At 40.4% G+C, this 19,291-nt stretch overlaps 1 protein-coding gene across 1 annotated transcript in view; it reads right to left on the reverse strand.

Moving 5' to 3' along the window:
- cunh8orf34 (chromosome unknown C8orf34 homolog) overlaps nucleotides 1-19,291 on the reverse strand; it is a 44,073-nt gene that overhangs the window by 20,201 nt on the left and 4,581 nt on the right. Inside the window, exons 2-8 of the mRNA XM_072450770.1 lie at nucleotides 15,940-16,084; nucleotides 15,602-15,733; nucleotides 13,685-13,804; nucleotides 13,510-13,538; nucleotides 12,425-12,588; nucleotides 11,378-11,544; nucleotides 64-199 (exon numbers count right to left, since the gene is read on the reverse strand). Coding sequence (XP_072306871.1) covers nucleotides 64-199; nucleotides 11,378-11,544; nucleotides 12,425-12,588; nucleotides 13,510-13,538; nucleotides 13,685-13,804; nucleotides 15,602-15,733; nucleotides 15,940-16,084 — 893 coding nt within the window. The remainder of the gene's footprint in view (nucleotides 1-63; nucleotides 200-11,377; nucleotides 11,545-12,424; nucleotides 12,589-13,509; nucleotides 13,539-13,684; nucleotides 13,805-15,601; nucleotides 15,734-15,939; nucleotides 16,085-19,291) is intronic.

Raw genomic sequence — 19,291 nt, forward strand, 5'->3', positions numbered from 1 at the left:
CCTGTAAACCTTTTCTGACCTGATAAGATACAGGAGACACGATGTTTAGGAGGGGACAATTACCTGGCACACCTGGAGCAGATGTTGAGCGTGACTTTGGCCTGGGGTTCGGCTTGATACGAGCCGCGTCCCTGACTGAACTTGCTCCCGGTCAGAGCCAGCACGGTGACGCCCTCCATGCGCAGGTCGTCCAGGTCCTCTGGGTGGGGGAGGGTCCCGGAAAACACACACAGAAACATAGGAAGGGTGTCATTAATCATCGTTTGTCAGCAGGACGCTCGGTGTTGAAAGTCTCGTTAGAGGCAGTGGTGCAGACACCAGCACAGAGTTCTCAGGGATCCTCCCTAAGTGACAGATGACATCACGGGAGTCATTCATAACAGGATTGGAATAGCTCATCAAGAGGGTTAATAGTTAGTGTTAATAGGCAGATTAGAGATGCTTGGCCTAATTACTAATACATGCATTTAAAGCGGCAAAACTCAATTTATCACTTCTAAATGAGTAAATTTAAAGCAGAATAAATATGAGACAGTTTAGAATGAAAATAAAAATTACAATCGTGCCAATTTCTTCAAAGTTTAAAAAAAAAATTCAATCCATAGTAATAAAAAAACATGAATCTAAATGTAAAGTACTTTTGTTTTGCCTGTTTTTTTTTTAACTTTTCATTCAGAAAGTTTGATTTTGTAAAGCTTGACAAACTTGCTGTTTTTTCTCACAATAATGGTCACACAAAAATGTAATATTGTGACATCTCTAGTGCTGCTTGCATATAATGTGTATAACATTTTATTTATTTGCAAACCGGAAGAAAGAACCATGCATGTTGCTATTTAACGCTTTGGAATGAGGGCTGATTTACTGTGCGTTGGCAATTAACTCTTAGCTTAGCTTTCCAGGCGGAAAAAGCTGTACTAAAAGATTTGTGAGAAGTTAGATAGAGTTAATTACCTTGTTCATTATATTCTTGTTGAAACAGAAATCATTTGACCCCAAACATGTCCAATAAGTAAAATCCTCCAACTACTACAGTCCTGACCAAGCCTAGCCTTCTCTATGGGGCCGTAAAGTGTAACCCTAACCTTAACCCATCTGTGAGTGTGACATCATTACAGTCTAGGGAACCGCTCTCCCCTCACAGCTAAAAGGTTCTGGGTTCCATTCCCGGATAAGGACCCTCTGCTAAACACATTTGAAATCTCAGTGCGACTTTTGTAACTTAAAAAGGGTTAAATAAAAAAAAACGTTCAACTTCCTACAAAGAGGATCGTGTTGCTGACAGTCCATCATCATCTTGGCGAAGCAACAGGAAGGGTACGCTAATGAGAACAGAGGCTAAAAGGACAGAACAATGGCCGAAAATGAGCGGCAGCGCTTCAGATGAAGTGCTGGAAAGTTTGGGTTTCGTCTGATCTCAGCCTGTGAGCTGGAGCAGTCTCAGCGCACCCATCCACCCACACGCAGATCCGCTAAAGAAGAACATATGTAAGAGACACGCCAGTATTGTTCATCCTAACCCTGTGCACTCTGTTTGTCTGTAGCACTTACTTAGAAACACATGCTCGTATACAGGTGCAAAGGGGAAGAGCACAAACATGTTATCTGAAACAATAGACAGCATTCAAAACACTTCACTTTGAAGTCTGATTGTAGCACAGTAGGAAAAGGATGTAATTTCAGAGGGTCCCGGGTTCAAATATTACTTGATCCTTTGAGTTCTGTGCAGTCTCAATTTTTCTTTGGGTATAATGATTCTCCTTTAATCTAAAATAAAATATGCACAGACTAATCTTCAAGCTAAGATACTCCAGACCAACATTTTGGCCCAAGATGTAAAGTTTTGCTGCAGACGGGTCGTCTCCAAACTATAAACCGTCATCCCCCAAGGATCATGACAAGAAGGCCTGGTACAATAGATTCTATTCAGGGAAAAGATTTCCAAAACAGAACAATGAAACCTACCATACACCTACTTTTGGCTTTAGCAAGAAGACTAAGTTAGAGATAGTTTATTATTAAGTATTCATCTGAATATCTCAGAACAGTAGGGCTGTAATCAACCAAAGTTACTTTTGGTCGACATAAAGACATGTCCTTTGCATCAATAAGTCAACTAAATGGGAGTGAGGCATATAATGCAGATATAATTTCCATTATCTGACCATTTATCTGAATCATAAAATTGCGTGACAAATTTGCATATAGAAAAGTACCAAGAAACCCAAAATACAGAATAAATTGATCAGTTACCGGTACTCCAAAAACTATATCTGTGTCTATTTGTTGATCATAATAAAAAGTTAACACCATTGGCCGATGAATCAACTTAACGACCAAACGAGTACAGTCCTAAAGAGCAAACTGTAGCCTGGGATCCACACTGGTTTTCTATATAAATCCTTTACAGAAGATCACTACCTCCTCTGCTGCGTCACGTCAGACAGAGCCGTGCAATCAGGTCTGTTTATTTTAGTGACACATGGGAGACAAATGAACACTTAATCTTTCATTTCAAACAAAATCACTCTTCTCTCTCTGATTAACAGTGTTTTGGGCTTCATCTGCATTTTTTGCAGAAATCTGAGTTGTTTTTCAGTCCAATAACGTTTTTCCCTTCCTTTTCTCCCTGTTCTCCCATGTTTGGTTTGTTATGGACAAACCAGGTGTGATTGGCTACCTGTCAATCATCAATCAATCTGAACTCGGGGAGATAAAAATCGCTGCCCAGACAACACGTCTTTGTAATATTGATGGAGAGGCGCGTGTTGTTGGCTAGTCAGGCCATGTAAAAATGTTGGAAAATTAATTATTTTTCACCCTGATGAACCGCTGAGGAGTAACTGCACCCTAAGGCGACGCATTCTGACATGTGCCTGGCTCCTGCTGCTGTGGCTGAAGTATATGTGGCGGCCTGTGTGCGTACATCTGTAATCCAACACTAACTCTGATACTTTCACTTTGAGCTCATGTTTCTGCACCTCTCGTTCAGGAGGAAAAAAAAACGCCTCACACCTTGAAAGGAGAGAATTCATGACTAATCACCGGGATTATCTTCACTGTCAAAGGCCAATGAGAGGTGTGTGCGGGCATCAGACAGACAGAGGGCACTGAGCCAGGACGCCTTGCCTCTGTCTCCAGGAGATACTGGAGACAGGAGAGATTCTTACAGCTAATTACTTTCAACTTGTAATTGAACTAGTCTGCATAGTGCTGTCTAAATCATAATAGTAATCGTGAGACTGAAACTTTTGATGAGTGATGAGGAACAGCTACTTAGGTATTTTTGTCCCTGTGGCTTTATTAGTATTAGTTGTAGTGGTTGCTGAAGAAGTTTAAAGTATAGTGGCCATAATATTGAAAGTAGAAGTAGAAATTCTCACTGTGTATAGTGTATGAATGGTATATTATCGTCATTGTTATAAATTTAGCTATATATATATATATATATATGCACAGAGCACTGTTATATGGGCAATAACTAACATATTGCCGTAATTTTCCTGTAAAGAAGCAAATAGTTATCATAATTGCGTGCCTATATCGGGGGCACAACTGCTGGTTCTGATTTGTATGGTTTTAGCTGCAGCTGGTGTTTTCAAAGGGCGAGATAGATTCCAGTACTAGCCTTAAGCAGCCAATATTAAATGTCTCATTCATCACAGCGTGCTTGGGACAGGGGAGGGGACACTCAGAGCCACCGGCGTTTCAGTCTTTTTACTGGCCGTGGGAACCTCTCTGCACTCTAGGCCTTCACCTTGTCCTCCTTTCCGCGGACGGACTCATTTCAGCGTGCCAGATTTTCTTTGGGTGGTGAAAAGAGATGCAACTCATGACGCGACTCTCAGAAATATGAAATGGTGACACTGCATCTTTTCAGTTAAGAAATGAATAGCGGCGATGGCCCCAGACCCTGACGGAGAGAATGACCTCAGTGTACGCAGCTGCCTGATACCTTAGCTCCTTCTTTGTCTCCCTGTCTCCTCCACTTGTCCCCTTCTGGTCAACATAAAGTCATACAATACACAAGGGTAAGGCTAATGCTCGGGACAAAGTCTATGGGCTGACATGTCCACAGAGGGGACAGCTAAAGTGGAGTAGACAGTGACGCGGTCAAATGCAACATAATTTGAAACTTTTAAGATGCCTAAGGGAGCCATGGTGACCTGAATAGGGAAAAGCAGAAAGTTTCCACAGTGATATTGCTGTGCTGAGGTACAAAATGTGCTGTGCTGAGAATCAAACACACAAAAAGTGTATTGTTCAAGTGAATACAGTGAGTTACTTGTATTACTCAAGTAGAAATTGTCCAGAGTAAAGGTATTCATAGGTATACATGGTACTACACGTTTAATTGAATGGTAAAAACTGTTGCTACAAAAAGTGTTACACAGCTACTAATTGATACTAATAACTAGATACTCATTTGAACAGATGTCAAATAGGGGAGGGTGATATTGACAAAAATGTATATATACGTAGATATTTTGTCAGTTTATCCCTGTTCCGATATTCAAACGATAATGTCAGTCCATTATAATGTGCAAAAATGTGGTTTTTGAGGTTCAAGTCTGATAAAAACAGTAAACAGTAGAAGAAAGTAACTGCAAAAGTGCAGAAATATCATCTTATATGCGTGTTTGAAGGATTGTACTTCAAGTTTCTTTACTTTTATTAGTTTATTAGAAGTTTTAGCATTCTTCTTCATAGTTTTCTAGACAGTTTACACGATAACTCCAATACAACAATAGCAACCCTTTTCGATATGTCGCCCACCTTTTTGAATGGTCTTGAGCAATATTTAAAAAAAAACACACACATAGGAATAGAATAAGATGAGTTCAATGCCATACAGGGGAATATTTCAGGCAAAGCAATAACTCCAGCAGAAAAGTAACATTGTCCACTTAAAGTAACTCTGCATTTTGACTTTTTTGATGAATGAATGTGGCTGCATTTCAAATCAAATCAAATCAAATGTATTTATGAAGCACAATTCATACGAAGCGCAATTCAAAGTGCTTTACAATGTTAAGACACTTTAAAAAAAAAAAAAAAAAAAACACAATGTAGTTTGCTTCAGCCTGATCCTTCTTGCAGTTTCTTTTTCCTTCCGTCTGTGGAAAAGGTCGTCACAATAGACCAGCCGTCCACACAATAATACCACCACCAGCGTTTCTGCACAGCGCATCTCCCACGAGGCCACACATCCAGACACAACAAACTGCCCCGCTACAGTCGCTCTGTCATCCCATCACTTCTGCTCCTTCAGTTCCGGGCCAGCCATGCATGCTCCTCTCCGTCTGATAAATCCAATATACAGTGAACTCGTGTGGGGCAAGACGGAAAGTATTCAAGCAATGCAATTTTAACAAAGAGCAAAGAAATTCTGCACTCGCTCAAAAGGCCCAGAACAGAAGAAGTGCACGTAGAAGTGTTTGGGTGCCACTCTCTCCAAGTTTCCATGTAATTTAGTGTTGTTTAGATAGCGACGAATTGACTGGCTCTGCGCTTCTCATCACGGAGCCCAAAAGCACAGACATAATTAGTGCATGGTATTCTTAGGCTTAATACACACCTTCTGGATGATGGCTTGACAGGCGAGGCACGAGGATCCACACGTGTATTATTTCAGTCGGTATCAATCAGTATCATATCTTTGTACAGGTTGATTTATGTGGGATATGAGAAAACAACTGTCATATCAACAACTAACAATGGAACAACTGTCGGGTTGTTAATATATCGACTAATCATTCAACAAATAACAGATTAAACTATATTTATTGGGGCTCAGGACTGTGTAATGTGTCTTTTATTTTGCACTACAACTATGTGCTAATATTTAATGTGTAGCGAGTCGACTGAGTAACTTATCAAAGAAAAATAGAGTTTCAATTCTGCTATTTATGCCTGATTTTTCTGTCCCCACGGGGAAATGCATCCCTTGTATTTGTTTTTAACCCTGTTTGGAGCAGAAGCAGCGGCACTGAACTAGTTTGGTCAGGACTAACTAGCTGGAGGTCAGAGTCTGCTTCTTTCTACGAACTTTGGACTATTATTTTTGGACAGTCGCTTGCAAATTTTGAGAGTCACAGGTTATGGATTCTTGGGCTTGCTGCTTACCTTTTTTATGTCCCAAAAAGAGGTAATTTTGGCCTTTTTCATGTCTGTTTCACAATAATTTATTCTATACAAGACATCCATATTTTAAATTTTTTATGCCGTTATTGATGTAAAATACACCATTGAAAATCTCACTTCAGTGTCACTTCTTGCTCTCTTAATCCTCTTTTGAGTAGTCTATATTTGAAGGAATGATTCATATCATGTCTACATTTACAATAAACAATTAACTACATTCATTTTAGGACAACTGAACAAGCCACAGTTAAAACATAAAAAAGACTTTGGATACAATCTTCTTCTGTCCTCAGTTCACACTCTCGCTCTAACTGTCATCCCCGGGGACCCTTTTCTCTGAATTACATTGAGCTGTGATTTACCGAGCCTCATCTCACTGATCTAACGTATTTTCCACCCCTCGAGCAGTGACGGCATCTGCCCGCAACACAGTGGGTTTTAATTAATAGTCTGTAAATGGGAGATGCCTGCCACTCCGCCACATGTGCACATAATAGATAAAACGGCATACCAGGTCAGCGCGCGGAGCCAAGGACCCCACACTCGCACACACAAACTAACACATGTCTTTCATTACGTTCACACAGCCTCTTGTTGGTGGTTAGTCGTCACACATTTGTTTGGCTTAGTAATAAAAACAATATTCAGACTTACATTTCATAACGGGGTCTGGGGGAACATATGACAGACAGAACATCGCACGCCTGAGGTCTTATCGGTTTTGTCTTTTCCAAACCACACATTTTATAGGGCTTACGGTGTCACTATCTGGAGTGATCTACAGCTATGTTACAGTGAGGAGGATCATGCAGGAATCAGGGAAAGTAAACCCAGTGACCTCGAGTGTCAGCAGATTTCATAATCAATGTCAAATTTAGAGGCTGGATTTCTGTTAAAGCAAGGCAAAGTTCAATGCAGCTCAGCTATAAATGTGACGGCTGACGTAATATAGACTTCAGAGTTCACTATGAATAGAAGAAAAAAGACAAATATAGCAACAGCTTTTGAAAAAGAGAGGCTTACAAGGTTACAATTTCCCGAACTAAAGTACAAAATATGATTCTCAATACTGATTTCGATACTAATAACACATGCAATAATTCATATTTTAGTAACAAAACACTATATTCTTAATACAACAGAATTACAATAGATTTTTTTGACTGTCATTTTTGTTAATACTGTCATGAGACTATTTATGTGATTTTCCCTCCAATATTTAAAAACTTAAAATAAGCATATTACCTAGTTTCAATCGAAGTTTGATTAGTAGTATTGATTTACCTGTTTTTTGTCTGTGTTTGTTAGTTGTTGTTTATTTGTTTGTTTGTGGTTGTGGTTGTTGTTTTGGTGTGTGTTTTTACAACAGGTGGCATCCCAAGTTCATTTGTGATTGCATTTCTGTCATTTATATCAGTAGAAGTGCATGCTGCAGCTATTAACTTTTAAGTGAAAGTATTTACTACTACAATAAAACAATAACAATCACCATTACTTTTTTCCCCTGCTACTGCTGCAATCCTTATTACAGTAACTACTTCTGTAAACTCGGATATGGATATTAGATTTACTCCTGTCCCATCACGCTGACATTGGTGCTCAATGATACGTGGAGTCGCTGCTTGTTTGTGATAAACACATAGATACAGCCGTCAGCACTGATACAGCTCACAATCACAGAGAGACCTTTAGTTAGGCTCAAAATGCTCCATCAGACACTGAGCCTGCAATTAACTTGTCGTTTTGTCTCCTAAATGGTAATGAGGGAGACGAGAGCACAAGCACATAGCATTTAAGCTGAGCCTTTTTCCTGTCCAAGCTCTGGGTCACACCACAATGTGTCCATTCATACATTATCTGTAGCTGGAAAAGAGTGATGTCATTCTCGTAATCCAATCTGCTATTCTTTGCATCTAACTTCTGCAGCCATAACAGAACACAGAGTTTTTTTCAGCACTAGACAAGTGAACTAGTACAGCCGGGTCATGGAGTTTATGTGACTGGGGCCATGACTACACTGCCCTGTGAAACCTAGACATTATGATGCACACTTGTTTTATAAATCAAGTGTAGAATATGAATTAAAATCAGTTTTACAATGAATTCTAAATGTGTTATCTCATATTACATCAGTGGGACATTGTTTTGAGGCTGGTCCCACAGTGAACTACTACTTTAACTATAACTAGATCACCTTTAAAGTGACACACAAGTCATTCTACATTCTTGTAATGGTAAAAAAATGTAATGTAAAATAACAATTGGGCTATTTGCTAATGTTGTAGTAAGTATGAAGAGGCTTTTTTGTCTTTCTAAACAGGCGCTGATGTCAAAGCTCATTATAAATAGTGCATTATGCCCTCTGTACTCTCCGTTTGTGGGGGACAGTAGCGTGAGCATCCTCTTGTATTTGTCTGTGTGATGAAAGCTCACAGTTTCATGGGACGATTACAGCAAATGCTCACTAGTAATTCCTTCCAGTAAAAACAAAGTAATATCACCGCAATTTGCCCCTCGATTAAAATATCCATCTACACCTGAACCTGAAGTTTATAGATGTCAAATTAGGCACTGTCAGACTTTTACTACAGACATTCTTTTTAAACAAAGGTCTGAGATGCTTTCATGGTACGACGATAAGTGAGAGATTTAGTGTGGTAGATACACACTTTCACAGTATTCTGTCGCTGGACCGTGGTAAAATGGCGCTGTTGCTGGTTTGTGATGTATCCAAGACGACTTCTGCTAATAGTTTGTTTGACAGAGGCAGACAGACAGTGGGGCAATCGGGGAAGCAGAAGTGTCAGATCTGCACCACTGTGTTCTCATTAAAGTCGGAACACTTTCTTCTAATCAAGGTGGGGCTGACAATCTTGCCTTCCTGAGTGAACCTTTGAGAGACATGAGAGACGAAGTAAGGCTGTGCAATTATTGAAATTTTAATCAAATCCGTACCCGAAGCTTTCAGATTGTCAATGACTTGCAAATTGAGAGATGGTCATCCCATCCTCCGTCAGTAAAAGCATGTGGTCTGGAGCCAATTTTGAACTTTGTAGCAATAAATTGGAGGACAATATATATAAAACATGCAAGGGAAAATTATCTTGCCACTTGCCACATCGCCCTCACACACTGACGCAGCCAAAACAGCCACGCCATACTATATAGTGCATGTAATTATGAAATATATATTTTATTTGTTCACAACAGGTTCTTTTGCATCCATTTCTTACAACAATTAGAGTAATTAAATCAATGAAAACTGGTTAACTCACTTAATTATAACATGGAGTTTTAGGGGCAGATCAGGCCATCCATTTTTTTTTCCATTTTCTACCGCTTGTTCCCTTTCGGGGTCGCGGGTGACTGGAGCCTATCCCAGTGACTTCGGGCCTTAGGCGGGGTACATCCTGGACAGTGGCCAACTCGTCACAGGGCCAACACAGAGACATAGACATTACAGACAGTTCACGCTCACATTCATTCACTAGGGCCAATTTAGAGTCACCAATCTTACCTAACACATGCATGTCTTTGGACGGTGGGAGGAAGCCGGAGAACCCGGAGAGAACCCACGGTAACACGGGGAGAACATGCAGACTCCACCCAGAGAGATCATGTGATGTTGGTCTGGTCCGGGAATCGAACCCATGATCTCCTTCTTGGGAGGCAAGAGCGCTAACCGCCTTTGCCACCGTGCACCCCAATCAGGCCAATGAAGCTTTAATAGTTGATAGAATGTGATACGGCAAGGTCTGAGCGCCGGATTTAAGCAATTTTATGATACAATGGGCCGCTAGCGCTGTGTTGGCAATATTCTCACGCACAACGCCCATTCGCTTTAAACAAATTAGAGAATAGTAAACTGAATACTTCCATTCTGGCGGGAATATGAAGAGACTCGAGTGTGAAACTGGCTGACCCTTCTCCTAAGCTCCCCATAAAAAGGCTGTTTCTGGCCACACACTCCACTTCAGTAGAAAACTGCGGTCTCACCACCCAGAGACAGCACTTCAATATTTTCCATGGACTAAACACAAGTGAGTCATATTCGAGAGGTAAATATTAAATCCTCAGATGAAAACAACTTGGAAAAGCACAGAGCAGGAATCAAAAGTACTTCTAAGCATCTAAGCTGATTGTATATGCGTTTTTCAAGAACAATCCAACCAAAACAAATCTGACTTAAGCCATGTTTTGGATCCTTGTAATTGTATCGTGTCCACACAATCGCTGGCTGGGGGCAATATGTGAATCAGTGCATTTGGAACTTATCGAGAATAACTGTTGAAAAAGCCAAACAGTAATCCTTCTTAACAGCTGGGACTGATCAGTGCCCGTGTTGTGTTCCTTCTCCAATAACTGCTCCTGTCCTGCCTCCCAGTGGAAAGATCGATGGAACAAAACATACAGTAACAACAAGATTACTGGTTCTATTTTGAAGTTGTAATACATCAGATAGACCACTAGAGGACAGCACAGTCAAATGTATGGAAGGGAACCTACTTGTTGAACTGCCTTAACGCTCAAATCAATAGACTGCATCAGCCATAGTATGTTTTGAATGGGGATTACATATACAGTAGGGGCATTTTTTTTAATCTCTAACAACATGGTCACTGCCTGCAGAGAAATGTAGGTCAACTCAATCGATCAACAGTCGGTGGCAACATTATTGAAGTATACATAAGCCTTATATTATCAGCCGACATCAATATAAAAGGTAATGCTCTGGATGAACATGATGGGTCTCTTGTAGCCGGGCAGAATGTCACGCAACTGAACATGGAATCACTTTAACTGGAGATTGTATCAGAGATGGACAGACGGGGAACAAAACTATAGAGCTGCATGTGCGTTAGGAGAGACACGGAGCAGAAACGTTATTCAACATCTGCATCAAAGCAAACCTGTGAGTGACTTGCATGTCAATAGCCCCAAGTATAAGAGCAGGTGAACATCACAGCAGAGATGAAATGTGAGCGAGAAACAAGGCAGCAAAGTTGAAAAGAGTAGCTCAGGCGACAAATTCAATTTGGCAAGAGGTATTATGCTCAGCCGCAGCTTTGTTAGGGTGACAGGCCCTCACTGCCTGCACCGAGAACGGGCCCAAACTAAAATGTCACCACAGATTCAAAAACAGGTGGGGGATCAATATCAATCCCACAGTTCAGCTCACAATACAAACTGTAAAACACAATGGCGAAGTCTGTGATCCAGAGTTTGGCTTTACCTAGAAGTTCCATAGCATCATCCTCATCCTCCATGTCCTCCTCCATGATCGAGGGGGCGGGGCTGTGGACAGAGTCGAAGGAGTCCTGGGACAACATGGATGCCAGCAGTTTCTTGTGATGCTGCTGCTGCTGCTTCAGTCCTTTGCTCTTTCCCTCCATAATCAGGCTAAGAGACGGCACAGGAGGGAGACACAAAATGCAATTATAACCCAGGCCGTATTTAAGCGCTGTAATTATTGGAGTAAACATTTTGCATTTAATTTGATGCTTCATCTCTAGACTCTATAATCTCCCAAAGCACTCTGAAGAGACACACACCAAGATCTCGATAGACAGAACTGAAAAGTAAAAACCGATCCACCACAGCTACGTCTCTCTTTTGATGTTCATAATTGTCTTTAAAGGGCTTGTCAAAAATAATTGAAACATACTGTTTATTTCGCAAGTATTAAGGGAAGGATTTGTGATTCTCTGGTGTACAAAACAATAAACAACATGGAATCTATATTATTACAATTATTCTAATCTAATAAAGTTTTTCACTCACGTGCTTAAAGTACATTTGAGAGGAATTCTCAGTACTCCAACTCACTATAAGTGAATTTCTCTTTATAATCCAGCCATACTCAATTTGCCATTTTATAAGCAATCCATTCTAATTAGTTACACTGCCAATAGCATGCACGCAAAAGAGCAAGACGACTTGGCTAACTTGAAAGGCTAAAGATGTGTGAAGAACGCAAATGGCAAAGGTGAGCCATGAAAAATAGAGCAGTACCAGTTCACTATATTATGCCGTTATTGTCAATGACGGGTCATTTTCGAAATAACAAGCTCAAAATTCCTTTGGCCTAGAGGGTCTGGAAATGAGGTTAGCTTTAATTCAGAAGTGAAATGGTATCATGGCCGGCGTGTTTCATCGTGCCTTTGAAACAGGATTATCTGACTGGTTCACACGGGCACTCCTCCGGCACTTCGCCTCTGCCTTACTACAGAGCCGGCAATGGCTTTGTTGAAGTTTTGTGAACTCTAAGACATATGCAGACCTGCCAGAGGGACTGCTGTCGCTGCTCCAGCAGAGATCTGCTTTGGTCCGTGGGATGGGAGCGTGCAGCATCTCTGCAGCCAGCGGGTCGGGGTCCACATCAGCACGGCCCATCCACTCCCCAACCACACGGGGGCGCAATAAGGAGTTATACACTCCCATATTCTACAAAATAAACACATAAGAAAAACACAATTATAGAAAATAATTTGTTTCATGAAATTTATATACTCAAATTTGAGATTTATTTTATAATAATTAATTAATTCAGGGACTGACTCTAAGAATACAAGGGTTTTGGCTGTATAATATTATGTAATATTCAGTTAAAACAATTTACGGTTTTAAGGAGTTTAATGATATATATATTTTTTTCATTATTATTTTAAGGATTTTTTTTTTGGCCCATAGGCTCTACTTGACAGGACAGTTCCAGCGTGAAATGGGGATGAGAGAGAGGAGGACATGCAGCAGGAGCCAGGCTTCAAACCCACGACGCTGCAGCCGGCTTCACAGAGCCTGGCATATGTGGTGCGCCCCCAGGCACAATAATAAATGATATATTCACAATTCAAATAAACATACTACTTTGTGCTTTTACCTTAGAATTTAATGATGAAATGAGGCGCCTGATGTCCTATGGCATGAAACTATATCTAGACTTGTATCACTTTCTATTGTCTGAATTTAAGATCAGATAGTATTGTCTTCTCCACTGTCCTTCCTCAATGTGAGACAACCTCTGGGCCATAAGCCAAGTGTGATGAGGAGCGCTGCCGCAGATGAGAGAAGAGGAATTCTGTGAAAACATATGGCGTGTGTCACATTCAGGCCAATCATGTCCAAAAGTGCATCTTGAGTCTGGGCAGCAGCAGAACTATTGAAGAGGAGGATTGGGTCGATGTCAGGACAACCAATGCGTATTAAGCGACAGGGGAGACGTGGAGGACATCTAGTGTTTGCAGAAAAATTGTGCAGAATTACTCCTTTAAGTTTGTCTGTAAACGCTTGGTTCAAGTAATAAAGATAGCTGTGATTTGATTGTATATTGTAATTTGTGATGAAAAGTGTGTTAGGACGTTTCACCTGGTCAAGCTCATCAGATATGGCAATACCTGTTGAAAAAAAAGAAAAAAAACATAGTTGGAATGGATAGCGCATAAATAAAATGATCAACAGCAGAAATATTTTGGAAATGCTCATGCATATTTAACCTTTATTAGGATTATTATCTAAAAATGTATTTCATGTAAGCTCCTACTGCGTGAGAGGCTCTCCAGGGCCTTGCCCAGTTTGCGGCTCTCCTGCAGGATGTGGCTGAGCTCGTCAAAGTCACGGCTCTCTCTCCAGTCCCAAGCTGGACATTCGATCGATCGCGGCACTAAGTATGACAAACACAAGCACACATAAACACAGGCTAACCACAGCATGGTTTGATGAGTAGACATCACAGCTTGCTTTGTCTGGAGAGGCTTTGGTAATCACGGGAGGATCAAGTGAAATTAAAATCTGTGTGAAACGTCAACATTCCCCACTGTCCAAGCTCAGAGCAGAGGGGCTAAAATCCAAGGATAGCAACTGCCATTCTGTTTGATGAACATTCAAAAAGCAAAAGGGGGGATCAGGAGATGACCCACATACTGCCCTGGCTGCTGCTATATTATGGTTAATTAATAAACTCTTGTTTTATTTATTTCAAAAACTAGCTCAGTTTATATAGAGCAGGGCAATTGACAGCCCCACTACGATGTGAGAGAAACACTTTATTTCCTTTAGCCTCTCTCATTGCAGACTCACAGTAGTAAATACTGTGTGATTATTGGCACATTGATTCGGCATAAAATTGAAGTCCGATGCTGTCTCTTGATTGTGAGAGACACGTATATATTAAGGTTGGGACCTCCACATTCCGGGACCGCCACTTGTAGCAAGGCTATTTTCCAAACTACATATTGCCACATTTTTCTATACATACCGCAAATATATCAGTGGGGACACTTTAGATACAGTATCCTCTGGGGCTGTCTCAGGGAATCAGACATTTTACCTTCAAGCTGAAAAAGTAAGTCGTTGTTGCACATAAATAGATTAAAAGCTGTCCTAAGTGATCTGTAATGATAGGTGCAAAACTGATGCATCATTGTTGTGTTTACAAATGCGCAAAGCCAAATGAATTAGCTCTGGAGACTGTTTGACTGCTCTGCCACTCCGATTTGCCATCTCCTGCTCTTGTTTACCCTGACTAAGCTGCTTGGCGTTGTAACAGCCGACAACACACAGCCAATCGAAGAGCCAAATCCAGGCTGGAGACTTTTCATTACTTCAGGCAAAGACTGGCTCTTTCTGCCCTGTCTGCAGGGTCTGGGTCTAGTCTACACAAGGGCTGTCCATTAAAAACATGTGAAGTTAAATGGTTCTGAATGGTATGAAACAAAAAAAAAGTTATATTTCACATTCAAGGAAAATGACCTGCGGCAAAAGCTGCAGAAACTGTAGATTTTGAAGTTTCTGTTGACACGTGCAGACGCTCGAGGGGAATCTTTCACATTTAACATCAACACTCCAAGACGTTTCACCCGTATTTTTAACAATATTTCATTAGAAGTGAAAGATTGTATATGGATAGATGGAAGAATTAATCACCACTAACACTACTACTACTACTACTACTACTACTACTACTACTACTACTACTACTACTACTACTACTACTACTACTACTACTACTACTACTACTACTACTACTACTACTACTACTACTACTACTACTACTACTACTACTCACATAAACAGTGCCTGACTAGACCATCACAGATTAATTTTTTAATCAAACACATATCAAATGCACTGAGGTATCCATAGAGGCATTGAACTGTTTATAGTTTTATTCATTGCCTCAAAAAGCTAAAAATGTGGAAGTGGAAATATTTTGAGGGCAAAATCTTGACAATCTTGAGAAACTCGCGGCGCTGACTTTTAATAGGATTTGGCTCTTTATAATGAACTCATTTGCAGTTTGGTGGGAAACCTCTAACTGAGGAGGCTTGGTTATACACAGTGACTCGTTTTAATTACATCTCATTATATTTCATTACAATGAAAGATTAGCCATCGGCGTGTGTAATTGGCATACGACAGATATCGAACCGTACATGCGACGAGGGAAAGTCAAACTCACAGGACTTGGACTCTGGAGACGGGGGAGAGATGCTCGACACAGCCAGGTCGCTCTTCGATTTCTTGGGTTTCTTTGGATGGATTTGCCATGGCTTCTCATAGTTGCTGAACTCCCGGCGAGTGTGTTTATATTCTGTTATAGATGGACACAAAACAATCCTTTGAGCTTTTGTGCACAAACTCATCAAATAATACAGTCGTGCAAGTTTACGTCCACGCTCTGCTGCCGATGCTACAGAGTCATCGTTTGTGCACTTAGTATTTATCAGACAAGCGCCGAGGGAATTGTTAGAAGGAATACGTGTGTGAGGAGGACTCTGGAGTGTGTCGTGCGCTGACCTGGGGAGCTCTGGGCCCACAGTGCAGCGGAGCCGGACAGGGCGCGCTGCAGTTTGCCGTGGCTGTCTTGTTTGGTCTGCAGGTGATCAATAAGAAAGGGGATTGGATGGTCGGGAGTCTCCGTTATCAATTTGGTCATCAACTCCTGTGGGGACAAAACAAAAAGCAAGCACTTTAAAGTCACTGTCTTTTAAGGCGATGTGAAAACTGTACTTTGTTAAGAAAAAGAGGTGAGCGATAATGTATCAAAATGTAGGTAATATCGGGTATATTCATTCATTTAAAACATAAAAGACAAAATAAAGTTATGTTACATTATGTTACTTTCAAATAAGGGTATAAGGTGATATTTCTGCACATTTCACATTTGTCTGATAATTGAAACTCAGAAAAGCTCAAACTAGGGTCAATCTTCTGACCCCTCCAGAAACCAACTAAACTCATTCATATGTTTAACAAAGAAAATCTAGGCTGAATTTAAAATCTGAATTCCTCTGAGCAGCACTTGTTTCTACTTATATTTAGAGAAAAACAGACAAGGCCAAAACTACAGAGTCTCAGCCTCACAAAGGCTCCAGCCACTTGTTTGTGCTCCAGAAGGTTCAGGGACAACTTCAGTCTTATTTGGGGGTCATTTTTTCAGGCGTTTTTTTTGAAAAATAGACTCCTAAGCATGAGGGGTTAACTCATTTCTGTCATATATTGTTGCTATTCATTGTGTCAATATTGAGCAGTTCTAAGTAGAAATGCGGGTAAACAGGGATTAAAATAACATAAGACGGAAGTAAAAAGTGGCCTGTCAATGGCAATTGTGGCAATATAAAGTTATGAGCACATAAAAATGCAAATGAAAAAGTCTACTCGTTCAGGTGAAATGCAGGCCAGCATGATCTCACTTTAGAATACATTTTTGTCAGAGAATAATAACATTATACATTTTACATACCTGTAAATTGTATTGACAGACACAGTCAAATAATCATGAATTTTAATAGCAATTCACAAGGAACTAAATACAAGTAGTTCAATCTGCAGCAAAGCAAAAGAAGCTTGGCAAGCGGCGTATTTATTAGTGTTGTTTTGCAGATAAGTTTGACTTTGGGTTAGTAGGACAAATTGTCCTGGGGGCATTTAAAGAAAACCCTGCAGTATTTGTTTTAAAATTCTGCACAGAACATGAGACAGAATACAGTGGCAAACTAAACAAGTCTCTGTGATGGTATCTGCCTGTGCGTGTCTCATGTATCTGAGACTACAGTACGACCAGGCTGACTCTGAGTGTACATTCTAGCTGGCTGGCCTTGGCTGAGCTGCGTGTGCTCGGAAAGCTAATCAGGTAATTGGTCAGAGGGACATTCCTGCCCACAGTCTACAGCGGCGGTCAGCAAACAGCATGCCATTTTCTCCAGGAAATGTCCACTGCGTTCACCACACAGCTACGGTAAAGTGTCACTGATATTGAAGCTCACTAAAGTCTGTGGTTCAACCATTATAAACCGCTGAAGATAAGAAGATGTAAAAAGCAGCAATAACTGCTGCGTTGCTCTTCTGTGTAATTTCACAAACCTGGCAACGAAACACTACGACTCAAAGCTGCAATTTAGGAGAGTACGCCGGAGTGCCTTTAATTACTATTCACATATCAAATGTTTTATGTATTTTTATTATTTTTTCATAAAGTGTTCTATATTTCAAAGCCAGCCATGAAAATGTAGCGGGTTTGATTAGAGTAGGAATGCATTTTATTTTCCTAGTTTCTAATATGAAATACATTGATCAGTTGTGCATAGTTGTCTTTTATAGTATCTAAAGTAGACACAGAAATCGTATGGCAATCTTACAAACAACTGAGTGTGATTTGGTGGATGACTAGAGACTCGTAATATTAAACTTGCATGACGAGTTATTGATTGGCAGTGGCTGTGGCAATTCAAAATCCATAAGTCCAGAGAGACATTTTCCGCTCAGTCTGTTCGAGCCCGGCCTTCTGTCCATCACCGGCCGCACAGTACAAACCCATAAAGACCGTTCCATAAATCTATTCATAATTGTTATCTGCTGAGTGCCTAAACACACATTTCATTATCCACCGACAGACCATGAGAGCAAAGTAACCATATCTGACAGTTTCACTTTCTATGGTAATCGGGAGTTTTAAATAACAGCCCCCTTTGTATCGCTTTTGCAGAGTAATCAGATTGTTTTGACTGGTGCTGCTGTGGCGTCGACTCGTCTCCAAAATGGGCCAACATTTCTGTATATGTGTGCGGATGTGAGGCTATTTTCTTAAGTGTGACTTTCAAAGTAGCTTGCTTAGCATATATTCACGAACAGAAATGAGGAAGAAGATTGTAGAAATTGTAGAAAGTACTGCGTGTGGGTTAAAAATATGCTACACTCACTTTTTTCCATAGAATCTGGCAACCCAAAGCAAGGACCGATTTATGCTTTCTGATCGAGCAATGTAAGAATGTTAAAGGTTTTATTTAAAGACGCTGTACTTTATTTTTCTCTTAGTTTCGTGGTAGAGTCTGTTTTTTCCCTGTACAGATATATTGCAAAAGCAGTTCTTAGTAAAAAATGGGTAAACCTCCTTTTAGCGTTGGCAAAAGTATCGAAAATCAGATACTAATTGATACTAGTGTGAGGATCAGGTTAAGTTTAAGGTACACTGCAGCGGGAGGGGGGCCCATCTCCAGGTCTTGTGCCAGGCTTGGTCAGGACTTTAGCTGGAGGACAAGGCAGTACGTGTAATGAAGTATCTGAATATGTTGAAACTTAATGGTGACAATAAAAAAGTACATACCTTTTCTTCCCAGTTCTCAGTAATGGCTGACTGTACTGTAATAACTGCAATAATTAAACGTTTAAATACACTCTGAAGTAAAAGGTGGATTGAAGGAGGCCATTAGACAAAAGTATATAGTGGAGTAGCAGAAACGTCCATTGACAAAAGAGCATGGTGCTACATAAGCCTTACTCTTTTCTTTTCTGTCAGCGTGCAGTCTATTGAATTTTCACCTCCGCTGCTGTAGACTTGAGTGGCCCACTGAGCTTTAGAGGACTAGAGACTGGAGGCAGTTCAGAGATCTATGCTGACATCTGAAAACGTACTGTATAGGGCCAAAGACTATAATAACACTGTGATAAAAGGGTTACTAGGTTTTAAATTAAAAAGTAATAGTAACATTCTTTTGTTTATATATATTTTTCAAACAAAGACAGAAGAAAATTCCGCATTCTGTCACGATACTTGATTTCTGAAGGAAAATGACTCAATTAGGGCTGGGTAATTAATTGCACAGCCTTATAGATTTCAACACCACAAAGATAATACAGAAAACTAAAACAT

Source organism: Eucyclogobius newberryi, unplaced genomic scaffold (assembly GCF_026437365.1).
Source record: "Eucyclogobius newberryi isolate DKJ021-1_F unplaced genomic scaffold, fEucNew1.0.hap1 SCAF_18, whole genome shotgun sequence".
Taxonomy (NCBI): domain Eukaryota; kingdom Metazoa; phylum Chordata; class Actinopteri; order Gobiiformes; family Gobiidae; genus Eucyclogobius; species Eucyclogobius newberryi.